Raw genomic sequence first — 26,954 nt, 5'->3', positions numbered from 1 at the left:
CTGACGCCTCCACATGCTGGGTCTTCGCTACCTCCAAACTATGTAATTGTGCCACTCTGTGGCCTCAATGTGTAAGGAATGATGCTGCTGCCGCCTCCTCAAGGGTCCGTCACCATGCCACTCTCCGTGCTGACGCCTCCACATGCTGGGTCTTCGCTACCTCCAAACTATGTAAATGTGCCACTCTGTGGCCTCAATGTGAAAGGAATGATGCTGCTGCCGCCTCCTCAAGGGTCCGTCACCGTGCCACTCTCCGTGCTGACGCCTCCACATGCTGGGTCTTCGCTACCTCCAAACTATGTAATTGTGCCACTCTGTGGCCTCAATGTGTAAGGATTAAGGAATGATGCTGCTGCCGCCTCCTCAAGGGTCCGTCACCGTGCCACTCTCCGTGCTGACGCCTCCACATGCTGGGTCTTCGCTACCTCCAAACTATGTAATTGTGCCACTCTGTGGCCTCAATGTGTAAGGAATGATGCTGCTGCTGCCTCCTCAAGGGTCCGTCACTGTGCCGCTCTCCGGCCTGATGCTGCCTCCGCATGCCGTGCCCATAGCTGCCATGCTGTGTCAGGCTCAATTTCGGTGTGTTTCACCTGCTACCTCATCAAAGTGGGTCACTCTGTCACCACAAAGCTGTTGGCCATAATTTGGCGTAATGGTGCATTTGGGCAGCCTCAGAGGCAACTATGCATGCTGCCCCTGCTGTTTCCTGTCCATTCCAGTGTTGTTTCCATCATTTTCTGAGCTTCCCAGGTTTTTAGGCGACCTTCCCTGTGCAGAGCTTTGGTCCCGCTGAAAAATGTTCGAGTCTCCCATTGACTACAATGGGGTTCGTTATTCGAAACGAACACTCGAACATCGGGAGATGTTCGACTCGAACAACGAGCACCCGAACATTTTAGTGTTCGCTCATCACTATTCTCCACCTAATTTCGCTCTTTAAAAACCCCTTAGTGACGGAGCCAAATATTTGAAATCTGATTAGCGTCACTTTATGTGGCACTAGTAATAACTCTGGAACGCTTCAACAAATCCCAGTAATTTTGAGATTGTTTTTTCATGACTAGTGTTGAGCGATACCGTCCGATACTTGAAAGTATCGGTATCGGAAAGTATCGGCCGATACCGGCAAAGTATCGGATCCAATCCGATACCGATACCCGATACCAATACAAGTCAATGGGACTCAAGTATCGGACGGTATTCCTGATGGTTCCCAGGGTCTGAAGGAGAGGAAACTCTCCTTCAGGCCCTGGGAACCATATAAATGTGTAAAAGAAAGAATTAAAATAAAAAATATCGCTATACTCACCTCTCCGACGCAGCCGGGACCTCAGCGCAGGAACCGGCAGCGTTGTTTGTTTAAAATTCCCGCTTTTACATGGTTACGCGAACTCCCGGCTTGTGATTGGTCAGGGCGCCCATGTTGCCGGGCCGCGGACCAATCACAGCAAGCCGTGACGAAAATACGTCACGGCTTGCTGTGATTGGTCCGCGTCCCGGCAACATGGCCGCCATTAACCAATCACAAGCCGTGACGTCACGGGAGGCTGGACTTGCGCGCTTTTGAAAAAGCGCGCGTGTCCAGCCTCCAGTGACGTCCCGGCTTATGATTGGTCACGGCGCCATGTTGCCGGGACGCGGACCAATCACAGCAAGCCGTGACGAAAATACGTCACGGCTTGCTGTGATTGGTCCGCGGCCCGGCAACATGGCCGCCATTAACCAATCACAAGCCGTGACGTCACGGGAGGCAGGACAAGCGCGCATTTTAAAATTGCGCGCGTGTCCAGCCTCCCGGCTTGTGATTGGTTGATCGCGGCGCAACCAATCATAAGCCGGGACGTCACTGGAGGCTGGACACGCGCGCTTTTTCAAAAGCGCGCAAGTCCAGCCTCCCGTGACGTCACGGCTTGTGATTGGTTAATGGCGGCCATGTTGCCGGGACGCGGACCAATCACAGCAAGCCGTGACGTATTTTCGTCACGGCTTGCTGTGATTGGTCCGCGGCCCGGCAACATGGGCGCCCTGACCAATCACAAGCCGGGAGTTCGCGTAACCATGTAAAAGCGGGAATTTTAAACAAACAACGCTGCCGGTTCCTGCGCTGAGGTCCCGGCTGCGTCGGACAGGTGAGTATAGCGATATTTTTTATTTTAATTCTCTCTTTTACACATTTTAACAATGTTAAAATGTGTAAAAGAGAGAATTAAAATAAAATGTTGTTCCGATACCCGATACCACAAGAGTATCGGAATCCCGGTATCGGAATTCCGATACAGCAAGTATCGGCCGATACCCGATACTTGCAGCATCGGAATGCTCAACACTATTCATGACACATTACATTTTATGATAATGGTAAATTTTGGTCGATATGTTTTGTGTTTATTTATAAAAAAATATCAGATATTTGAGAAAAATGATAAAAAATTTGCAATTTTCAAACTTTGCATGGTTATCCCTTTAACCCCTTAGTGACAGAGCCAATTTGGTACTTAATGACCGAGCCAATTTTTACAATTCTGACCACTGTCACTCTATGAGGTTATAACTCTGGAACACTTTAACGGATCCCGCTGATTCTGAGAAAGTTTTTTCGTGACATATTGTACTTCATGTTAGTGGTAACATTTCTTCGATATTACTTGCGATTATTTATGAAAAAAACAGAAATATGGCGAAAATTTTTAAAATTTAGCAATTTTCAAAATTTGTATTTTTATGCTCTTAAATCACAGAGATATGTCACGAAAAATAGTTAATAAATAACATTTCCCACATGTCTACTTTACATCAGCACAATTTTGGAAACAATTTTTTTTTTTGTTAGGGAGTAATAAGAGTTAAAATTTGACCAGCAATTTCTATTTTTACAACACCATTTTTTTTTAGGGACCACATCACATTTGAAGTCATTTTGAGGGGTCTATATGATAGAAAATAACCAAGTGTGACACCATTCTAAAAACTGCACCCCTCAAGGTGCTCAAAACCATATTCAATAAGTTAATTAACCCTTTACGTGCTTCACAGGAACTGAAACAATGTGGAAGGAAAAAATGAACATTTAACTTTTTTTTGCAAACATTTTAATTCAGAACCATTTTTTTTTATTTTCACAAGTGTAAAAACATAAATTTAACCATAAATTTTGTTGTGCAATTTCTCCTGAATACGCCGATACCCCATATGTGGGGGTAAACCACTGTTTGGGTGCACCACAGAGCTTGGAAGTGAAGGAGTGCCGTTTGACTTTTTTAAATGCAGAATTGGCTGGAATTGAGATTGGATGCCATGTCACGTTTAGAGAGCCCCTGATGGGCCTAAACAGTGGAAACCCCCCACAAGTGACACCATTTTGGAAACTAGGCCCCTTAAGGAACTTATCTAGATGTGTGGTGAGCACTTTGAACTTCCAAGTGCTTCACAGAAGTTTATGACGTAGAGCCATGAAAATAAAAAATTGCATTTGTTTACACAAAAATGATCTTTTCGTCCACAAATTCTTATTTTCACAAGGGTAACAGGAGAAATTAGACCACAATAGTTGTTGACCAATTTGTCCTGAGTACGTCTATACCCCATATGTGGGGGTAAACCACTGTTTGGGCGCACCGCATAGCTTGGAAGATAAGGAGTGCCATTTTATTTTTTCAATGTAGAATTGGCTGGAATTGAGGTCAGACATCATGTCGCGTTTGGAGAGCCCCTGATGTGCCTAAACACTGGAAACCCCCACAATTGACACTGTTTTGGAAACTAGACCCCATAAGGAACTTATCTAGATGTGTGGTGAGCACTTTGAACCCCCAAGTGCTTCACAGAAGTTTAAAACGTAGAGCCGTGAAAATAAAAAATCGCATTTTTTCTACAAAAATGATTTTTTGTCCCCAAATTTTTATTTTCACAAGGGTAACAGGAGAAATTAGACCACAAAAGTTGTTGGGCAATTTCTCCTGAGTACATCGATACCCCATATGTGGGGTTAAACCACTGTTTGGGCGCACCGCAGAGCTTGGAAGAGAAGAAGTGCCGTTTTACTTTTTCAACGTAGAATTGGCTGCAATTGAGATCGGACGCCATGTCGCGTTTGGGGAGCCCCTGATGTGCCTAAACAGTGGAAATCCCCCACAAGTGACACCATTTTGGAAACTAGACCCCTTAAGGAACTTATCTAGATGTGTGGTGAGCACTTTAAACCCCCAGGTGTTTCACAGAAGTTTATAACGTAGAGCCGTGAAAATAAAAAATCACATTTTTTCTACAAAAATTATTTTTTTGCCCCCAAATTTTTATTTTCACAAGGGTAACAGGAGAAATTAGACCACAAAAGTTGTTGTCCAATTTCTCCTGAGTACGTCGATACCCCATATGTGGGGGTAAACCACTGTTTGGGCGCACCACAGAGCTTGGAAGATAAGGAGTGCCATATTATTTTTTCAATGTAGAATTGGCTGGAATTGAGGTCAGACATCATGTCACGTTTGGAGAGCCCCTGATGTGCCTAAACAGTGGAAATCCCCCACAAGTGACACCATTTTGGAAACTAGACCCCTTAAGGAACTTATCTAGATGTGTGGTGAGCACTTTGAACCCCCAAGTGCTTCACAGAAGTTTATAACGTAGAGCCGTGAAAATAAAAAATCGCATTTTTTCTACAAAAATGATTTTTTGTCCCCAAATTTTTATTTTCACAAGGGTAACAGGAGAAATTAGACCACAAAAGTTGTTGGGCAATGTCTCCTGAGTACGTCGATACCCCATATGTGGGGGTAAACCACTGTTTGGGCGCACCGCAGAGCTTGGAAGAGAAGAAGTGCCATTTTACTTTTTCAACGTAGAATTGGCTGGAATTGAGATCGGATGCCATGTCGCGTTTGGGGAGCCCCTGATGTGCCTAAACAGTGGAAATCCCCAAGTGACACCATTTTGGAAACTAGACCCCTTAAGGAACTTATCTAGATGTGTGGTGAGCACTTTAAACCCCCAGGTGTTTCACAGAAGTTTATAACGTAGAGCCGTGAAAATAAAAAATCACATTTTTTCTACAAAAATTATTTTTTTGCCCCAAAATTTTTATTTTCACAAGGGTAACAGGAGAAATTAGACCACAAAAGTTGTTGTCCAATTTCTCTTGAGTACGTCGATACCCCATATGTGGGGGTAAACCACTGTTTGGGCGCACCACAGAGCTTGGAAGAGAAGGAGTGCCGTTTTACTTTTTCAATGTAGAATTGGCTGGAATTGAGATCGGACGCCATGTCGCGTTTGGAGAGCCCCTGATGTGCCTAAACAGTAGAAACCCCCCACAAGTGACCCCATTTTGGAAACTAGAACCCCCAAGGAACTTATCTAGATATGTGTTGAGGACTTTGAATGCCCAAGTGCTTCACAGAAGTTTATAATGCAGAGTCGTGAAAATAAAAAATATTTTTTTTTCCACAAAAAAGATTTTTTAGCCCCCAATTTTTTATTTTCACAAGGGTAACAATAGAAATTGGACCCCAAAAGTTGTTTTCCAATTTGTCCTGAGTATGCTGGTACCTCATATGTTCAGGTAAACCACTGTTTGGGCGCACGGCAAAGCTTGGAAGGGAAGGAGCGCAGTTTTGTAATGCACACTTTGATAGAATGGTCTGCCGGCATTATGTTGCGTTTGCAGAGCCCCTGATGTACCTAGACAGTAGAAACCCCCCAAAAGTGACCCCATTTTGGAAACTAGACCCCCCAAGGAACTTATCTAGATGTGTGGTGAGAACTTGGAATGCCCAAGAGCTTCACAGAAGTTTATAATGCAGAGTTGTGAAAATAAAAAATATTTTTTTTCCGCAAAAAAGATATTTTAGCCCCCAAGTTTTTATTTTCACAAGGGTAACAGGAGAAATTGGTCCCCAAAAGTTGTTGTCCAATTTATCCCGAGTACGCTGATACCCCATAGTGGGGGTTAACCCACTGTTTAGGCGCACGGCAGAGCTCAGAAGGGAGGGAGCACCATTTGACTTTTTGAGCGCAAAATTGGCTGTCGTTTTTGGAGACCCCCTGATGTACCTAAACAGTGGAAACCCCCCAATTCTAACTCCAACCCTAACCCCATCACACCCCTAACCCCAACCCTAACCATAACCCTAATCAAAACCCTAAATCCAACACACCCCTAATCCTAAATTCAACCCCAACCTAAAACCTAACCCTAATCCCAATACACCCCTAACCCTAATCCCAACCCTAACCTTAACCCTAATCCCAAACCTAACCCTAATCCCAAACATAACCCTAATGCCAACCCTAACCCTAATACCAACCCTAATCCAAACCCTAATCCCAACTCTAACCCTAACTTTAGCGTCAACCCTAGCCCTAACTTTAGCCCCAACCCTAGCCCTAACTTTAGCCCCAACCCTAGCCCTAACCCTAACTTTAGCCCCAACACTAGCCCTAACCCTTACTTTAGCCCCAACCCTAACCCTAATTTTAGCCCCAACCCTAGCCCTAACCCTAACTTTAGCCCCAACCCTAACCCTAAATTTAACCCTAACCCTAACTTTAGCCCCAACCCTAAACCTAGCCCTAAGGCTACTTTCACACTTGCGTCATGTGGCATCCGTCGCAATCCGTCATTTTGGACAAAAAACGGATCCTGAAAATGTGCCCGCAGGATGCCTTTTTTGCCCATAGATTGTATTGCCGATGGATGGCCACACATTGCATCCGTCGTGCACTGGATCCGTTGTTTTTTGGCGCACCGTCGTCACAAAAAAAAGTTCAATGGAACCTTTTTTTGTACGTCGCGTCCGCCATTTCCGCTCATGCGTGGCCGTAACTCTGCCCTCTCCTCCCCAGGACATAGACTGGGCAGCGGATGCATTGAAAAACTGCATCCGCTGCCCACGTTGGGCACAGTTTTCACATCGTGCGTCGGTACGTCGGGCCGACGCATTGCAACGGCCCCGTACTGACGCAAGTTTGAAAGAAGCCTAACCCTAGCCCTAACCCTAACCCTAAATTTAGCCCCAACCCTAACCTTAAATTAGCCCCAACCCTAACCCTAACCCTTACCCTAACCCTAATTTTAGCCCCAACTCCTCTCTCCTGCCGGCCGGCAGATGGCAGCAGAGAGCGGGCGCACTGCGCATGCGCCCACCATTTTCTTTCCATAGGAAGAAGCCGGCGGGCAGGACGGGATGCAGGAGGACCCAGTGACACCGGTAAGTATAGCAGGGTCCCCGAATCCCCCTATTTCTCTGTCCTCTGATGTGCGATCACATCAGAGGACAGAGAATTACCGATCGCTTTTTCTTTTTTTTTGCGACCGCCGGTAAACAGTTAATTACTGGCGATCGCAAAACAGGGGTTGGTAAGAACCGACCCTGATCATGTTCTTTGGGGTCTCGGCTACCCCCGGCAGCCGAGACCCCAAAGATCCTCCTGGTACCGGCCGGTGGGCACACTGCGCATGCGCCCGCCATTTTTTTGCCGGAGGAAGATGGCGGCGCCCATCGGGAGCCACGAGGAGCACCGGGGGAGACAGGTGAGTATCGGGGGCTATCGGGGACCACATTTCTCTGTCCTCTGATGTGCGATCACATCGGAGGACAGAGAAATTAAAAGGGAGATCGCAGTTTTTTGTTTTTTTTTCGATCGCCGGTAAACGGCTAATTACCGGCGATCGCAACTCGGGGGTCAGTAAAAAACCACCGAATCATGTTCTCTGGGGTCTCGGCTACCTCCGGTAACCGAGACCCCAGAGAAAATCCGACTCTGGGGGGGCGCTATTCACTTTTTCCACAGCGCCATTAATTAACGGCGCTGTGGTTTAAGTACCCTTAGCGGCCGCCGTTAAAAGGCGTATCGGCGGTCATTAAGGGGTTAATCCAGATAGTCATACTACACAAAAACATTAATAAATAACATTTCCCTCATGTTTGCTTTACATCAGCACCATTTGTAAAATGTTATTTTATTTTGTTAGCATTTTAGGAGGTTTAAAAATGTAGCAGTAATTTTTCATTTTTTCATGGAAATTTAGAAAAATTATTTTTTTAAGGGCCTATCCATGTTTGAAGTGCCTTTAGGGGTCTCATATATTGGGAAACCCCCCAAAATTATGCCATTTTAAAAACATCGCCCCCTGACATACTGAAAACTGCAGTCAGGTAGTTTATTAACCCTTCAGGCGTCTTTCAGGAATTAATGCAAAGTGGCATAACAGAAATGAAAATGTGTATTTTACCACCTAAATTATGCTAACTTCTGAACAGGTTACAACAGCTGTCAGACTCTAAGGCCACTATTTGGTCATGATTTGCCATGGCAAACATTAGGACCACACAATCATGATTTGAGGGCACAATTTGGGATAAAGAGGAAGCCCCCACACTCCGTTAACCATTTAGATGATGTAGTCACTATTGACAGCAGCATCTAAGGGGTTAAACAGATTTTGACGGTACAAACACTGATGGTGGCTGATGCAGCAAGTTGTTAGCTACAGAGTAGAGCCGACAGCTGCTGGATTGTCACCTGTATGGGGATGCTAGTCTCTTATATCTCAGGTCAGTTAAAAGACGTATTGGCTGTCATTAAGGGGTTAAAAATTGGTCCAATTTTTTTCACTGACCCATAGACTTGAATTGGGGAGCAAATCGTGCATTTGATCCAAGGAAAAAAGTCGGACATTTGCACAGCTGTTGTGAACTCTGTTTTCAGGCTCCTTCTTGTGGTCACAGGTGGTATTGTGTGACTTTTGTTTTGGGCTCCCCCTGGTGGCTTTGTTTGTTATCCTGAGGGTCTGTGGCTGATCAGCTGCCTCGTTATTCACTTGGGAGTTTCCTATTTAGCTCTGTTTCACTTCCACTTGTTGCCGGCTGTCAATGTACTCAGTGCTATTCTGATTACTCCTGATTATCTTCGGTTTTAGTCTCTTCAGGAGAAGCTAAGTTCTGTTTAATTATTTTTTGCTCATCAGTCTGCAATATGATTTCTGTGTATGATGAGTTTAGTCCAGCTATCTAATATGTGATTTCTTCTGCTGGTTTGCTCTGGGGTACAGAGTTGCTTCCCCCGCACCATTAGTTGGTGCGGGGGCTCGAGCGCTCTCTGCGTGGATATTTTGAATAGGGTTTTTAATTGACCGCACAGTTCCCTTTCTATTTTCTGCTTTCTAGTGTTAGCGGGCCTCATTTGCTAAATCTAATTTCATCTCTGCGTTTGTGCTTTCCCCTTAACTCACCGTTAATATTTGTGGGGGGCTATTCTATATCTTTGGGGTCATTTCACTGAGGCAAGTGAGGACTTTCGTTCCCTCTAGGAATAGTCAGTTTCTCAGGCCGTGAAGAGATGTCTAGGATTTTCAGGTAACGTTCCACGGCTGCCTATAGTTGTTTGCGGATAGGATCAGGTTGCGGTCAATTCAGTTACCACTTCCCCAGAGTTTGTAGTCGGTTTAGTTACTTAGCTAGTCCTGCTTGCGATCCTTGCCACTAGGATCATAACAGTACAGCCGGCCGGTAAAGTGTTAATTGCATGGCAGAAGCAGGAGAAAAGAAGCCTTGAGAATTTTTTTTTTTTTTTTTTTGCCGTGTGTCTAGCTGCTGTGTGTCTAGCTTCTCTCCTCCTCTTAATCTTGGTGTGGCTCTGAACTCAGCTGCTGATATGGATATTCAGAGTTTGGCCTCCAGTGTAGATCATCTTGCTGCAAGGGTACAAAGTATTCAGGATTTTGTTGTTCACAGTCCTATGTCAGAGCCTAGAATACCTATTCCGGAGTTGTTTTCTGGAGATAGATCTAGGTTCCTGAATTTTAAGAACAATTGTAAATTGTTTATTTCTTTGATACCTCGTTCCTCTGGTGATTCCGTTCAGCAAGTTAAAATTATAATTTCTTTCTTGCGTGGTGACCCTCAAGATTGGGCCTTCGCATTGGCGCCAGGGGATCCGGCATTGCTCAGTGTTGATGCGTTTTTTTGGCCCTTGGATTGCTCTGAGGAACCTAATCTTGAGAACCAAGCTGAAAAAGCATTGTTGGCCCTCTCTCAGGGGCAAGATGAAGCAGAGGTGTACTGCCAGAAATTTCGGAAATGGTCGGTGCTTACTCAGTGGAATGAGTGTGCCCTGGCTGCAAATTTCAGAAAAGGTCTTTCTGAGGCCATTAAGAATGTCATGGTGGGGTTCCCTACGGGAGCGCAAACCTGTGCACTATTTGGCGGTGTCTTCTGAACAGACACCTGAGTCTATGCAATGTGATAGAATTCTGACCAGAAGTGAACGGCAAAATTATAGACGGCAAAATGGGTTGTGCTTTTACTGTGGTGACTCAGCTCATGTTATCTCAGCATGCTCTAAGCACAAAAAAAAGGTTGATAAATCTGTCACCATTGGTACTTTACAGCCTAAGTTCATTTTGTCTGTTACCCTGATTTGTTCCTTGTCATCTTACCCGGTTATGGCTTTTGTAGATTCAGGTGCTGCCCTGAGTCTGATGGACTTGTCATTTGCCAGGCGCTGTGGTTTTGTTTTGGAGCCTTTAAAATTCCCTATTCCACTAAGGGGAATTGATGCTATGCCATTGGCTACGAATAAACCTCAGTACTGGACACAAGTGACCATGTGCATGACTCCTGTTCATCAGGAGGTGATTCGCTTTCTTGTGCTGAATAATTTGCATGATGTTGTCGTGTTGGGTCTGCCATGGTTGGAGACTCATAATCCAGTCCTGGATTGGAAAGCAATGTCTGTGTCAAGTTGGGGTTGTCAGGGAATTCATGGCGACGCTCCTGTGGTGTCAATTGCTTCATCCACTCCTTCTGAAGTCCCTGCGTTTTTGTCAGACTACCAGGATGTATTTGATGAGCCCAAACTCAGTTCTCTACCTCCTCATAGGGATTGTGATTGTGCTATAAATTTGATTCCTGGTAGTAAGTTTCCTAAGGGACGACTTTTCAATTTGTCAGTGCCGGAGCATGCTGCCATGCGGAGTTATATAAAGGAGTCTTTGGAGAAAGGACTTATTCGCCCCTCCTCCTCCCCTCTTGGTGCGGGGTTCTTTTTTGTGGCTAAGAAGGATGGTTCTCTGAGACCTTGTATTGATTATCGCCTTCTAAATAAAATCACGGTCAAATTTCAGTATCCTTTGCCATTGTTATCTGATCTGTTTGCTCGCATTAAGTGGTCTAGTTGATTCACCAAGATAGATCTTCGTGGTTCGTATAACCTTGTGCGTATTAAGCAGGGTGATGAATGGAAAACTGCATTTAATACGCCCGAAGGCCATTTTGAGTACTTGGTGATGCCTTTTGGACTTTCTAACGCTCCTTCTGTCTTTCAGTCTTTTATGCACGACATCTTCCGCGAATATCTGGATAAATTTATGATTGTGTATCTGGATGATATTCTGTTTTTTTCTGATGATTGGGAGTCCCATGTTAAGCAGGTCAGGATGGTGTTTCAGGTCCTGCGTGTCAATGCTTTTTTTGTGAAGGGCTCAAAATGTCTTTTTGGAGTCCAGAAGGTTTCTTTTTTGGGTTTCATTTTTTCTCCTTCTACTATTGAGATGGACCCAGTCAAGGTTCAGGATATTCATGACTGGACGCAGCCTACATCTGTTAAGAGTCTTCAGAAGTTCTTGGGTTTTGCTAATTATTACCGTCGCTTCATCGCTAATTTTTCTGGTGTTGTTAAGCCTTTGACGGATTTGACCAAGAAAGGTTCTGATGTTACTAACTGGTCTCCTGCGGCTGTGGAGGCCTTTCGGGAGCTGAAGCGCCGGTTTTCTTCGGCTCCGGTCTTATGTCAGCCAGATGTCTCTCTTCCTTTCCAGGTCGAGGTTGATGCTTCCGAGATTGGAGCGGGGGCTGTTTTGTCGCAGAGAAGCGCCGATGGCTCTGTGATGAAGCCATGTGCTTTCTTTTCAAGAAAGTTTTCGCCTGCCGAGCGGAATTATGATGTCGGTAATCGGGAGTTGTTGGCTATGAAGTGGGCATTTGAGGAGTAGCGACATTGGCTCGAGGGAGCTAAGCATCGTGTGGTGGTCTTGACTGATCACAAGAATCTGATTTATCTCGAGTCGGCCAAGCGGCTGAATCCTAGACAGGCTCGTTGGTCGTTGTTTTTCTCTCGTTTTGATTTCGTGGTCTCGTACCTGCCTGGTTCGAAGAATGTGAAGGCTGATGCTCTTTCTAGGAGTTTTGTGCCTTACTCTCCTGGAGATTCAGAGCCGGCTGGTATTCTCAGAGAAGGGGTGATTTTGTCTGCCATCTCCCCAGATTTGCGACGAGTGCTGCAGGAGTTTCAGGCGGATAGACCTGACCGTTGTCCACCGGAGAGACTGTTTGTCCCGGATAGATGGACCAGCAGAGTTATTTCCGAGGTTCATTCTTCGATGTTGGCGGGCCATCCTGGAATATTTGGTACCAGAGATTTGGTGGCCAGGTCCTTTTGGTGGCCTTCCTTGTCGCGGGATGTGCGTTCCTTTGTGCATTCTTGTGGAATTTGTGCTCGGGCTAAGCCTTGCTGTTCTCGTGCCAGTGGTTTGCTGTTACCTTTGCCTGTCCCGAAGAGGCCTTGGACGCACATTTCCATGGATTTTATTTCGGATCTCCCTGTCTCTCAGAGAATGTCTGTCATCTGGGTGGTGTGTGATCGTTTTTCTAAGATGGTCCATTTGGTGCCCTTGCCTAAGTTGCCTTCCTCCTCCGAGTTGGTTCCGCTGTTTTTTCAAAATGTGGTTCATTTGCATGGGATCCCTGAAAATATTGTTTCCGACAGAGGATCCCAGTTTGTGTCTAGATTTTGGCGGACCTTTTGCGCTAAGATGGGCATTGATTTGTCTTTTTCGTCGGCCTTCCATCCTCAGACGAATGGCCAAACCGAACGAACTAATCAGACCTTGGAAACCTATTTGAGATGTTTTGTTTCTGCTGATCAGGACGACTGGGTGACTTTTTTGCCATTGGCCGAGTTTGCCCTTAATAATCAGGCTAGTTCTGCTACTTTGGTTTCTCCTTTTTTTTTGTAATTCGGGGTTTCATCCTTGTTTTTCCTCGGGTCAGGTGGAGCCTTCTGACTGTCCTGGAGTGGATGTTGTGGTGGATAGGTTGCATCAGATTTGGAATCATGTTGTGGACAATTTGAAGCTGTCACAAGAGAAGGCTCAGCGCTTTGCCAACTTCGCGTTGGGGACTTGGTGTGGTTGTCTTCTCGCTTTGTTCCTATGAAGGTCTCCTCTCCTAAGTTCAAGCCTCGGTTTATCGGTCCTTATAAGATTTTGGAAGTCCTTAACCCTGTGTCATTTCGTTTGGACCTCCCAGCATCGTTTGCTATTCATAATGTGTTTCATCGGTCGTTGTTGCGGAGGTATGTGGTGCCTGTGGGTCCTCCGGTTGAGCCTCCTGCCCCTGTGCTGGTTGAGGGAGAATTGGAATACGTGGTGGAGAAGATCTTGGATTCTCGTATTTCTAGACGAAGGCTTCAGTATTTGGTTAAATGGAAGGGTTATGGTCAGGAGGATAATTCCTGGGTTGTCGCCTCTGATGTTCATGCAGCCGATTTGGTTCGTGCCTTCCATGTGGCTCACCCTGATCGCCCTGGGGGTTTAGATGAGGGTTCAGTGACCCCTCCTCAAGGGGGGGGTACTGTTGTGAACTCTGTTTTCAGGCTCCCTCTTGTGGTCACAGGTGGTATTGTGTGACTTTTGTTTTGGGCTCCCCCTGGTGGCTTTGTTTGTTATCCTGCGGGTCTGTGGCTGATCAGCTGCCTCGTTATTCACTTGGGAGTTTCCTGTTTAGCTCTGTTTCACTTCCACTTGTTGCCGGCTGTCAATGTACTCAGTGCTATTCTGATTACTCCTGATTATCTTCGGTTTCAGTCTCTTCAGGAGAAGCTAAGTTCTGTTTAATTATTTTTTGCTCATCAGTCTGCAATATGATTTCTGTGTATGATGAGTTTAGTCCAGCTATCTAATATGTGATTTCTTCTGCTGGTTTGCTCTGGGGTACAGAGTTGCTTCCCCCGCACCGTTAGTTGGTGCGGGGGCTCGAGCGATCTCTGCGTGGATATTTTGAATAGGGTTTTTAATTGACCGCACAGTTCCCTTTCTATTTTCTGCTTTCTAGTGTTAGCGGGCCTCATTTGCTAAATCTAATTTCATCTCTGCGTTTGTGCTTTCCCCTTAACTCACCGTTAATATTTGTGGGGGGCTATTCTATATCTTTGTAAGGATCCGAATGTGGTTGATAGTCAGATGTGTTGGGGCAAAGAATTCCAGAGGATGGGGGATATTCTGGAGAAGTCTTGGAGGCGGTTGGGTGAGGAGCAGATAAGTGTTGAGGAGAGAAGGAGGTCTTGGGAGGACCGGAGATTAAGTGAGGGAAGATATCGGTAGATTAGTTCAGAGATATATGGAGGAGACAGGTTATGGATGGCTTTGTAGGTCAGTATTAGTAATTTGAACAGAATACACTGAGGGAATGGGAGCCAGTGAAGAGATTTGCAGAGAGAGGAAGTGGAGGAGTAGCGAGGAGAGAGATGAATTAGTCAGGCAGCAGAGTTAAGGATGGACTGGAGAGGTGCAAGGGTGTTACCAGGGAGGCCACAGAAAAGAATGTTGCAGTAGTCAAGGCGGGAGATGATGAGGGCATGCACAAGCATTATAGTAGATTGACATTGAGGAAAGTATGGATTCTGGAGATATTTTTGAGCTGGAGGTGACAGGAGGTGGAGAGAGCTTGGATGTGCAGTTTGAAGGACAGGGCAGAGTCAAGTGCTACTCTGAGGCAGCGGACTTCCGGTACGGGGGAAAGTGTGTTGTCTTTAATTGCGATTGATAGGTCAGGTATGGAAGATCTATGAGATGGAGGAAAGATGATGAGTTCAGATTTGTCCACATTGAGTTTGAGAAAGCGAGAGGAGAAAAAGGAGGATATGGCTGATAGACACTCCGGGATTCTGGACAGCAGAGAGGTGACGTCTAGCCCAGAAAGTTAGATCTGAGTGTCATCAGCATGAAGGTGGTACTGGAATCCATGGGACTTTATGAGTTGTCCCAGGCCAAGTGTGTAGATTGAGAAGAGTAGGGGTCCTAGAACAGAGTCTTGGGGAACTCCAACAGAGAGAGGGTGGGATGAGGAGGTAGTGTGGGAGTGGGAGACGCTGAATGTGCAGTTGGAAAGGTATGAGGAGATCCAGGATAGGGCGAGGTCTTTGATGCCAAAGGAGGAGAGGATCTGTAGTAGGAGGCAGTGGTCAACTGTGTAAAAAGCAGAGGACAGGTCTAGAATGAGGAGTACAGAGTATTGTCTGTTAGCTTTGGCTGTAAGTAGGTCATTAGTGATTTTGGTCAGGGCTGTCTCAGTTGAGTGATGGGGGAGTGATCTTTACCATAGATGACAACACTTTGGAGCAATACAGGTGTATGCCATTTATACTAACAGTGCTTTTATTTCCTTGTATTATATAATTTTTTGCAGAGAAAAAGAAAAGAATCCCCTGAAAAACATTTTCAGCAAATTCCAAAAATTGAAACAGATGAACATAAGCAAAGAGATAAATACTCAACAAGTACTTCTTACTTAGATGAGCTGGAGAAGCATCAATATTCAGTATGGTAAGATGCATTTGCAGTGCAAAGTGGTATTTGTTTCCAATTTCACACTGACTGTTGCTGAAGTATATCCAAATTATAGAAAATAGATACAAAAGGTTACTTACTAGATGCTGAAATTAGTTTGCAAATGTTTGTATATGTTTGACTTATCAACAGTTTTAGAGATTGAAAATGTCTAAGCTCAAAAGTTTTTTCAACCCCTTCAACCACAGCCTGTTTTTACCTTCCTGACCTGGACAGTTTTTTTAATTCTGACCAGTCTCATTTTATGATGTAATAATTCTAGAATGCTTCAGCGTATCACAGTGACTCGAAGATTTTTTTTTTTTTTTGTGACATGTTGTACTTTATGCTAGTGGTAAATTTTGGTTGATATTTTTTGCATTTATTTACAAAAATATAAAGCAAATTGAAAAAAATGTTTTTCCATATTTTGCAATTTTCAAACTTTCAATTTTTATGCTCCTAAACCAGATAGTTATACCACTATTAATAAATAACATTTACCATGTCTCCTTCACATCAGCACATTTTTTTTGTTAGGAAATTTGAAGGGTTAATAGTTTATCAGCAATTTCTCATTATTCCAGCAATATTTACAAAACCAATTTTTTTAGGGACCACAACACATTTGAAATGACTTTGACGAGCCTATGTGACAGAAAATATCTTAAAGGGACACCATTTTAAAAACTTCAGCCCTCAAAGTGCTTAAAACCACACTTAAGAAGTTTTTCAACCTTTTAGGAACCTCACCGGAATTAAAGCAATGTTGAAGAAATAAATGAAAATTCTACTATTTCCTACAAAAATATTGATTTAGCTTCAAGCTTTGCATTTTGAAAAGCATAACAGAAGAAAATGAACCAGACAATTTGTTGTGCAGTCTCTCCTGAGTACACCGATACCCCATATGTGGTGGAAAACTATTGTTTGGGCGCACAGCAGGGTTCGGAGAACCATTCAACTTCTGCAAAATTGTCATGTTTGCAAAGCCACTGATGTGCCTAAACAGTGGAACCCTCCCAAAAGTGACCCCATTTTGGAAACTACACCCCTGAAGGAACTTATCAGTAGGTGTAGTGAGCTGTAGTAATGGGTGAATGTGCTTGGATAGCGTCTTCTTATGGTTGAATTATGTTCGCGACCCGTGGCTGCATGATTTGCATTTGTAAGACAGCATGAACACATATGGGGATTTCTTAACAAACAGGCAATCCCTGCATGTGTTCAGGCTGTCAAACTACATCTCTCAATTAATTAATTTATGGGTAGAGTGACCATATTTACACAACGTGTGGGTCACAGAATTCTATGTCATTGGGAAGTGAAGAAAAAATAATTATATTTTTACCACAAGTTTTGTTTTAGCCCCAGATATAAAATTTTCACAAGAGTGAATGGGTAAAAATGGCACCAGAATTTGTCACACAATTTCTGTTGAGTTGGCAATACCCCATATGAGGCTGTACAGTACTGCTTAGCCAGACGGCGAGATTCGGGAGGAACAAGCGCTATTTGACTCTTGGAGAACAAATTATTATAGAATAGTTTATGGACCCAAAATACAGAGCCCCTAACTGCACTCAGATAGCACTCCTCTGATTTATGCGCAAGGGTGAGTGAACTATTACTGCAGTCTTTGGGAGGAAAAATGAACAAATCAACAGCAGGTCTAGAATTGGTTTTATTTTTTTTAGGTCTTAAACATGCGGTATAAATGATTAGAAGACTTTATTCTCTGGGTTGGTGCGATTACAGAAATACCAGCATTTTTTATTTTTTTCTGCTATTTCACACTAAAAAATGCTTTTGTTTGCTTGTTTTAGCACTGCCGTATTTGAGATCTATAACACTTCTATATTTCTGCAAACAGTCATGTGAGTTCTTGTTTTTTGTGAGACAAGTTGACGTTTTTATTGGTTCTATTTTCAGACAACTTTTTTTTATCATTTTCTATTTGGATTTTAGTAGGCAGTATGAACAAAAACAAGAAATCCAGGAATTGTTTCTTTATTATGCTATTCACCATATGGTCAAATTAATAACTCAGCTTTATTTTTTAGGTCTGTACAGTTAAAGCAATTCCACATTTATATAATTTTTTATATATTTTTCCTCTTTTACACAGTAAAAACTATTTTATAAAAAAGAAATGTCTTTGTATCACTATACTGTAAGAGCTTTTTTCCAGGTGTTTTATTTACTTTTTTTTGCGTTCATCACTGAAAATGTTAACTAGAGGGACAGCTTTATAGGGCGGGGTGATACCAAATATGTATACGTTATTTATTTTTAGTTTTACATAAATATACCTATTTATTGCTATAACAATTTTTTCCTTTGTTTTTGTTCTTTACTTTGTGATTTTTTTTAAATATATTTTTACAATTTTTTATCTTTTTTTTAACTTTTTTACGTAGTTCCTCTATGGAACTTTAACTTTTATTATCTGTACTCAGTGAAGACAGAGTGTCCCATTACTGAGAGAGGAGATGGCAGCTGCCACTAATGATATTCTATGTGGATTGAAGGTGAATTCTACATAGAATCTCATCAGTTGCAGCTACCATCTTCTATCTTAGTAATGGGACAATGTCTTCACTCAATATAGATTTTACCTCAGAATTCAAAATTTTGATAAGAATGATCAATTCAGGCAGAAAAAAAGCAAATTTATCTAATAAAATGCTTCGCAAAGTAACTTATTTTCATGCGTACTCTTGATTTATTAAATAAAAATTAAAAATAGAGTTACGCTTTATGAAATGCATTATCCAGCATTTAAATATGTACATAAGTGTCTGAAAGTAATAAAAATGTTTCTATAAAAAGTTCACAGATCAGAATTTTACATGATAAGGGCAAATATTTTGTCAGTGTCTAAAGTTTACAAATACTCCAATCAAACTGGAATTTTGCATCTTTTTGTCCTCGTAAAATCCTAAAAAAAAGTTTTAAACCAAATTGACATGTATTTGTAATAATCTTAAAGAAGCACAAAAAACCTTTCTAAATATGAATGTAGTGGGGTGCAATAGAATGAAAATATTTATTGAACACCGTCTCTCCCAGTTCTCACCATCACTTTAATCCTCTTCTGGGACACATGACCACACCTCTCCTTTGCTGACTTACACAGCAGTCGTTGTGCAGTGCTGTGCTGCCTCAATCTATATAAGTTTATGAAGCCTCAGAACAAAAAACAAGGTTCCATTGACTTGCATTCGGAAGGCAACTTCCAGTCCATGCACAAACCCATGTGTGATCCGGCGAATCTGATATGAAATTATGTGGGCCAGATTAGTGTTGGAAAGCGGGGAAGATGACAGACATAAGTACTTTAATACAACTATACCGGGTGGGCCATTTATATGGATACACCTAAATAAAATGAGAATGGTTGGTGATATCAACTTCCTGTTTGTGGCACATTAGTATATGGGATGGGGAAAACTTCTCAAGATGGGTGGTGACCACGGTGGCCATTTTGAAGTCAGCCACTTTTGATCCAACTATTTTTTTCAATGGGAAGAGGGTCATGTGACACATCAAACTTATTGAGAATTTCACAAGAAAAACAGAGGTGTGCTTGGTTTTAATCTAACTTTATTCTTTCATGAGTTATTTACAAGTTTATGACCACTTATAAAATGTGTTCAAAGTGCTGCCCATTGTATTGGATTGTCAATGCAACCCTCTTCTCTCACTTTTGACACACTGATAGCAACACTGCAGAATAAATGCTAGCACAGGCTTCCAGTATCCGTTGTTTCAGATGCTGCACATCTTGTATCTTCACAGCATAGACAATTGCCTTCAGATGACTCCAAAGATAAAAGTCTAAGGGGGTCAGATCAGGAGACATTGATGGCCATTCAACTGGCCCACTAGGATTAGTCCACTTTCCAGGAAATTGTTCATGTAGGAATGCTCGGACCTGACACCCAAAATGGTGCACCACCACATTATGGGTGTCAAGTCCGAAGGTAATTAGCAGCCCTGGAAGCAGATGAAGCAAGGATACAACGTGATGGGAGGACGCTTCGCTGGACAGGTAAGTATAATTATAATGTTTATTATTCATTTTCAAGTTTTTTTTACTGCCCAAACTGGACCCAAACTGTATCATGGACTTCCCATGGAAACCCGTGTTTGGGACCGTGTGACAAAACACTATGTGTTCGGTATGGTCCCAAACTTTGCAGTTCGGGTTTGCCCATCCCTATTCATATGGTGAGAGTCATTTTATACTGCAAACTTGTCCCATACAGTGATGTTACCTGTAAAAAGCTTTAAAAGACAAATGCAGGCATGAATTTATATGTCGACCCTGCTGTCATGTTCCTTTTAAGGAATCACTCCCCACATGAATTTTATCTCCTAAACCTTTCTGAGTATGTATATAAAGTAGTGTAGTTTTATTAAAGTACTTCTGGATTGCTATCTTACCCAGTTTCCCAATGTCACTCTGGTCCTCTTCTGGGTCACTTGACTTCAAGTCAGACTCGTAGGATCACACAAGTGTTAGTGTGGACCAGAAGTTACTTTCACAATAAAAATAATATTTGGACATTCTTTAGAGTGTTGCCTGTATTTTCTCTTAACATTTTGTACATTATTGAATATGTCATTGCTAGATTATAAATATGTGTATCTATATACAAAGCTCAAAAAAATAAAGGGAACACTAAAATACCACATCCTAGATAACTCTGAATGAAATATTCCAGTTGAAAATTTGTATTCATTGCATAGTGGAATGTGTTCAGAACAATAAAACATAACAATTATCAATGTAAATCAAAATGAATATCCCATGGAGGTCTGGATTTGGAATGATACTCAAAATCAAAGTGGAAAATCAAATTACAGGTTGATCCAACTTCAGTGGAAATGCCTCATGACAAGGAAAAGGTGCTCAGTATTGTGTGCGGCCTCCACGTGCCTGTATGACCTACCTACTGTACAACACCTAGGCATGCTCCTGATGAGGGGGCGGATGGTCTCCTGATGGATCTCCTCCCAGACCTAGACTAAAGCATCCACCAACTGGGGAACGGGCGAGCCAGTCCATAGCTTTAATGCCTTCTTCTTGCAGGAACTGCTGACATACTCCAGCCACATGAGGTCTGTCTTTGTCCTGCATTAGGAAGAACCCAGGGCCAACAACACCAGCATATGGTCTCCCAAGGGGTCTGATGATCTCATCTTGGTACCTAATGGCAGTCAGGCTATCTCTAGCGAGCAGATAGAGGGCTGTGCGGCCCTCCAAAGAAATGCCACACAACACCATTACTGACTCACTGCCAAACCGGTCATGCTGAAGGATGTTGCAGGCAGCAGATCACTTTCCATGGCATATCCAGACTCTGTCACGTCTGTCACATGTTCTCAATGTGAACCTGCTTTCATCTGTAAAGAGCACAGGGTGCCAGTGGTGAATTTGCCAATTCTGGTGTTCTGTGGCAAATGCCAAGCATCCTGAACAGTGTTGGGCTGTGAGCATAACCCCCATCTGTGGACATCGGACACTCAGTCCATCCTCATGGAGTCGGTTTCTAACCGTTTGTGCAGACACATGCACATTTGTGGCCTCCATGTCTCCTGGTGTACTGGCCTGTCTCCTGGTAGCGCCTCCAGCCTCTGGACACTACACTGACAGACACAGCATACTTTGCCACAGTTCGCATTGATGTGCCATTCTGGATGAGCTGCACTATTTGAGCCACTTGTGGGTTGTAGAGTCTGTCTCATGCCACCACAAGTGTGAAAGCACAACCAACATTCAAAAGTGACCAAAACATCAGCCAGAAAGCATTGGTACTGAGATGTGGTCTGTGGTCCCCACCTGCAGAACCACTCCTTTATTGAGTGTATCTTGATAATTGCCAATAATTTCCATCTGTTGTCTATTCCATTTGCACAACAGCATGTGAAACTGATTGTCAAACAGTGTTGCTTTCTAAGTGGACAGTTTGATTTCACAGAGGTTTGATTTCACAGAAGTTTGATTTACTTGGTGTTATACTCTGTTGTTTAAGTGCTCCCTTTATTTCTTTGAGCAGTGTATATACGGTATATATAAAATTAAATCTGTCCAGTATCTAAGTCAATAACTTTTTTATAAATTAAACCATAAATATTTTAATTCTAGAATTAGGTATGTTGCACATCTTATCAATCGTATTCCTCTTTGAAGAGGATATTTGCATACAAATTAAATATTAATGCATTATTTAATTGCGTTAATGTAAACGATTACCTTTCTATCACTGCATTGTTTTCATTCACTTTGTTTTTTAGGACATAAAAAAGTAATAATTTGTGCTTTTTCCCTTTCGTTTACATGAATGATATCATGTCACTCATTGGAGAGTATATAAGTAAAATAAATATACATATATCCATCCAAAACCCGTTCACATTGAAAATACGTTTAGCAATTTCACCACACAACACTAATCTTTTCCCTTCTTTAGACCAAACTCATTTTCTAATTAAGTAACAGAAGAAATGAAGAGTTCTGGATGATTGCCTCATTTCCTAACGCAATTCCTTTCCTGCACATTTAAACAGCACAAATAATTCTAAGGCTCTTTAATTCTGCAAGATTGCATTTGCTTCCTTGCATAAATGTTGCTCTGCATCTATTTCCAAAGCCCTGGTCAATGATAACATGTAATGTTAATTAGCTTGTTTTATTACAAACGAAGCACATTTATTATAACTGAAACGCATTTCATGTACTTTACTTCCATCCTTGCTTTTTGTGGCTTTCCTGCTCTAGAAATATATTGAACTTGCAAATTCACCATTACCTGTAATTTTTTAAAATCCTTCTTTTGTAATTCCAATTTATTTTTGCAAGATATTTGACTATTTAGCTGCAGACAGCATTTAATGAACATGACACATTTTTTATCTTAGGGTATATAAAGACCATTCGCTTTGGCTGCGTTTTTACCCTCGTTTTTTCTGCTTGTTTTTTGTTTACTACATGTACAAAGTGAATGAGATTGCTGAAATCTCATGCACACGCTGCTTATTTTTTCCCTGCAGATTTAAAACAGTTTCAAATTTTCAGTACTGCAATTCTTTCAGCATTTTTGAAGCATTTTTCACCCTTTCAAATGAGGGGGGGAAATACAATGAAAAATGCATAAAGAACGCATGCAAAAACATTGCAAAAAAATGGCAAAAATTTGCAGATTTTACAGTCTTTTTACTGTCAACAATTCAGTATTTGCTGCTGATTTTTTGCTGTAAATACTGAACATGTGCGCATAACCTTAGATTGCCATGGTTGCATATAGTGGAGTATTATTGGTGGAAGGCAGCAGCACAATACAAACTGAAGGCTGTACCAGCTGTTTGCATCATCTTTTACTTCATATGGAGAAGTACAAAACAACATTGTGAGATAGTATTAATGTCTCTTAAAACTTTCACATAGGGAATGATTTGCATTAAATTGGAACTCGGATGTTACCGCAATGTAAGGGTATGTGTCCACGTTCAGGCTTGCTTCAGGCTTTGGTCAGGATTTTATGCAAGTAAAATCCTGACCAAAACTGCACCTGAGGTCACTGGCAGGTCACCTGCGGTGTGCCTGCGTGTTTTGCTCATTGTAGCAACATGCTGCGTTTTGAAAAAACGCACCGCGCATGCGTTTTCGTGGCAAAAACGCATGCGTTTTTTAACGCATAGTGGAGTTGGGATTTCATGAATTCCCCTCCACTATGCTGTAACATCTGGACGCTGCGTTTTTGACGCTGCAGAAAAACGCAGCGTAAAAAACGCAGCGTTTCCTGAACGTGGACACACACCCTAACTCTGTTTTAGTGTCACTTTATACTCCCAGCTTAATGGTTTACTTAACCCTTAATGACCGGAGCTTTTTTCGGTTTTGCTGTTTAGTTTTTCGCTCCCCTCACTCCAAGAGCCAAAACTTTTTTTATTTTTCCATCAATATGACCATGTTGGGGCTTATTTTTTTGGCGGGATGAGTTATACTTTTGAACGACACCATTGATGTTACCAAGTCGTGTACTAGAAAACAGGAAAAAAAATTCCAAGTGCAGTGAAATTGCAAATAAATTGCAATTCCAAACTGGTTTTTGGTTTGGCGTTTTTGCTAGGTTCACTAAATGCTGACCTGCCATTATGATTCTCCTGGTCATTAGGAGTTTATAGACCCCAAACATGTCTAGGTTCTTCATCTAAGAGGTGAAAAAAAAATTCTAAACATTGATAAAAGAAAAAAAATTGTGCAATTTTCTGTTACCCGTAACGTCTCCATTTTTCGTGATCTTGGGTTAGGTGAGGGCTTATTTTTTGTGTGCCAAGCTGATGTTTTTAATGATACCATTTTGGTGCAGATATGTTCTTTTGATCGCACGTTATTGCATTTTAATGCAATGTCGCCGCGACCAAAAAACATAATTCTGGCGTTTTGACTTTTTTTTCTCGCTACGCCGTTTAGCGATCAGGTTAATCCTTTTTTTATTTATAGATTGGGTGATTCTGAACTCGGCGATACCAAATATGTGTAGGTTTGATTTTTTTTATAGTTTTTTTTTATGGGGCGAAAGAGGATTGATTAAAACTTATGTATATTTTTTATTTCTTTCATATTTTTAAAAACATTTTTTTTTTCATTTTGGCATGCTTCTGTAGTCTCCATGGGAGGCTAGAAGCTGCCACAACTCGATGGCTTCTGCTTCATAGAGGCAATGCTCAGATCTCCCCTATGTAGTAGAATTGCAGCATTGCTATGAGCACCGATGACCCAAAATTATGTGATGGGGGTCACCGGTGCACGCATTTCTGGCTGGATGGCTGGAAGTGCTTGTTAAATGCCGCTGTCAGAGTTTGACAGCGGCATGTAACTAGTTAATAGGCATGGGTGAATCGCGATTTCGCCTGCACCTATTGTGGGCTCATGTCAGCTGCTCATAACAGCTGACATGTCCCAGCTTTGATGCGGGCTCACTGCCAAAGCCCGCATCAAACTGAGGGTTCAGCCATTGGAGCACTATTCCATCCGATGGCAGAAAGGGGTTAAACTTTGCTGCAAAATGATGCCGGACATCTTTTTTGCTGATCCTCACTACTCAAATCAAATTGCATGAATTTAATGAACTCAAAGTCACTTCACAGATGACCTATCCATTCAATATACTGTATTTATTTGTTACTGTTTTAAAATTTTAAGTAGATGTGGAAAAGATTCTGTAAGAATGCTTTAAAAACAAAAGTGTTAATAGTTTTTTTTAACAATTAGCAAAATGTAGAGTGATTGAACAAGAAACAGCAAATCTAAATAAAGTCAATATATTTAGTAACCACGATTTGCTTTAAAAACCCATCGGTTCTTAAAGCGCTTACAGAAAGTCAGCAATTTTTAAAGATTATAGACAGGTGTTTGAGCAAACAATTATACCAAACAGTTGATAATGATCATCATTTTCATATGAAGTATTAAACATCACATTTAACTAAAAGAAAAACAACTGTGTAGGAGACATAAAACTAGTAAAGGAACAGCCAAACTCTGCTACAAAGGTGAGGTTGTAGAAGACAGTTGTGTGTCACAGATCATAAGTAGAGATGAGCGGTCTTCGAGTTGAACTGTTCACCAATTTCAAATTCGAGCTGTTTTGGGCGGTGTTCGAGTCGTTCGACGAACCCGAACAATTTGCTTAAAATTCGGCTGTTTGAGTTTCTGTTCGATAACTGTTCATTCACCAAAAGCCTAGCTTGATTTGCACATTAAAACTGTTTATCATTGTTAATGGACTGTTTCAGTGTATATTTGGCAGGGGGGGGCGAGGGATAGCTCTGTGCTGAAATAACGCCGATCTCCATTTTTTTTTCTTTCCCACATTTACAGAGGGGCGGTGCAGTCTCTCAGCCTATCAGCAGTGCGCACAAACACAGCAATGTGCATGTGATGCAGACAAGCAAGGGCATGTGTCATTGGCTGTGCATGTCACATGTCACTCCTTGCCCAATGAGAACCAGCCATTTGCCCCGTCGTCACCATTTCCTCACTGCTGCAGCTTAGTGTTAGATGGCACTGCTGATGTGAGTGCTATACAGTCAAAGAGTCTTTTTTTGCCAGCGAATTTTCTGTGAGATAGGTTTAGGGAGTCGGGAGTTGGGACTAGTTGTAATATCAGCCCTTTTCAGGGTAGGTTACAGCAGTTCATAGCACTGTTTGCCAGGCAGGTCTGAGCCAGTGCTGTGCAAGTGTTAGTCACAGCATTTGGTGTAATCTTGCTCAGCCAATCCTATTGGGCTAGTAGCATTGTCTGATAGTCATCTGAGTAGCCCGCCTGTGAAGCTAGCCACAGCGCCTGTGTATCTCAATTTTCACTGCATCTAATCCAGTTGATAGTTTTGGGCCTAGTAGCAATGTCTGCACGTCAGCAGAGTAGCCCGCCTATGAAGCTAGCTACACCGCCTGTGTATCTCAATTTTTACTGCATCTAACCCAGTAAATCGTTTTGGGGTTTTGGGCTTAGTAGCAGTGTCTGCACGTCAGCAGAGTAGCCCGCCTGTGAAGCGAACTATACCGCCTGTGTATCTCTATTTTCACTGCATCTAATCCAGTTGATAGTTTTGGGCCTAGTAGCATTGTCTGCACGTCAGCAGAGTAGCCCACCTGTGAAGCTAGCTACACCGCCTGTGTATCTCTATTTTCACTGCATCTAATCCAGTTGATAGTTTTGGGCCTAGTAGCAATGTCTGCACGTCAGCAGAGTAGCCCGCCTGTGAAGCTAGCTACACCGCCTGTGTATCTCAATTTTTACTGCATCTAATCCAGTAAATCGTTTTGGGGTTTTGGGCTTAGTAGCAGTGTCTGCACGTCAGCAGAGTAGCCCGCCTGTGAAGCGAACTATACCGCCTGTGTATCTCTATTTTCACTGCATCTAATCCAGTTGATAGTTTTGGGCCTAGTAGCATTGTCTGCATGTCACCAGATTAGCCCGCCTGTGAAACAAACTATACCTCCTGTGTATCTCTATTTTCACTGCATCTAATCCAGTTGATAGTTTTGGGCCTAGTAGCATTGTCTGCACGTCAGCAGAGTAGCCCGCCTGTGAAACAAACTATACGGCCTGTGTATCTCTATTTTCACTGCATCTAATCCAGTTGATTATTTTGGGCCTAGTAGCATTGTCTGTACGTCAGCAGAGTAGCCCACCTGTAAATCAAACTATACCACCTGTGTATCTCTATTTTCACTACATCTAATCCAGTTGATAGTTTTGGGCCTAGTAGCATTGTCTGCACATCAGCAGAGTAGCCCGCCTGTGAAGCTAGCAACACCGCCTGTGTGTCTCAA

At 42.5% G+C, this 26,954-nt stretch overlaps 1 protein-coding gene across 1 annotated transcript in view; it reads left to right on the top strand.

The window, feature by feature from the left end:
• The window catches only part of LOC143783275 (uncharacterized), a 99,525-nt gene extending 77,724 nt beyond the window's left edge, over positions 1-21,801 (top strand). The window contains exons 5-7 of the mRNA XM_077271687.1: positions 15,465-15,601; positions 17,431-17,481; positions 21,759-21,801. Of these exons, the coding sequence (XP_077127802.1) occupies positions 15,465-15,601; positions 17,431-17,481; positions 21,759-21,801 (231 nt within the window). The remainder of the gene's footprint in view (positions 1-15,464; positions 15,602-17,430; positions 17,482-21,758) is intronic.
• The last annotated feature ends 5,153 nt before the right edge of the window (positions 21,802-26,954 follow it).

This window comes from Ranitomeya variabilis, chromosome 6, assembly GCF_051348905.1.
Source record: "Ranitomeya variabilis isolate aRanVar5 chromosome 6, aRanVar5.hap1, whole genome shotgun sequence".
In the NCBI taxonomy this organism is placed as follows: domain Eukaryota; kingdom Metazoa; phylum Chordata; class Amphibia; order Anura; family Dendrobatidae; genus Ranitomeya; species Ranitomeya variabilis.
The sequence above is the reverse complement of the archived record's forward strand: the minus strand, read 5'-3'. Positions and strand labels throughout refer to the sequence as shown.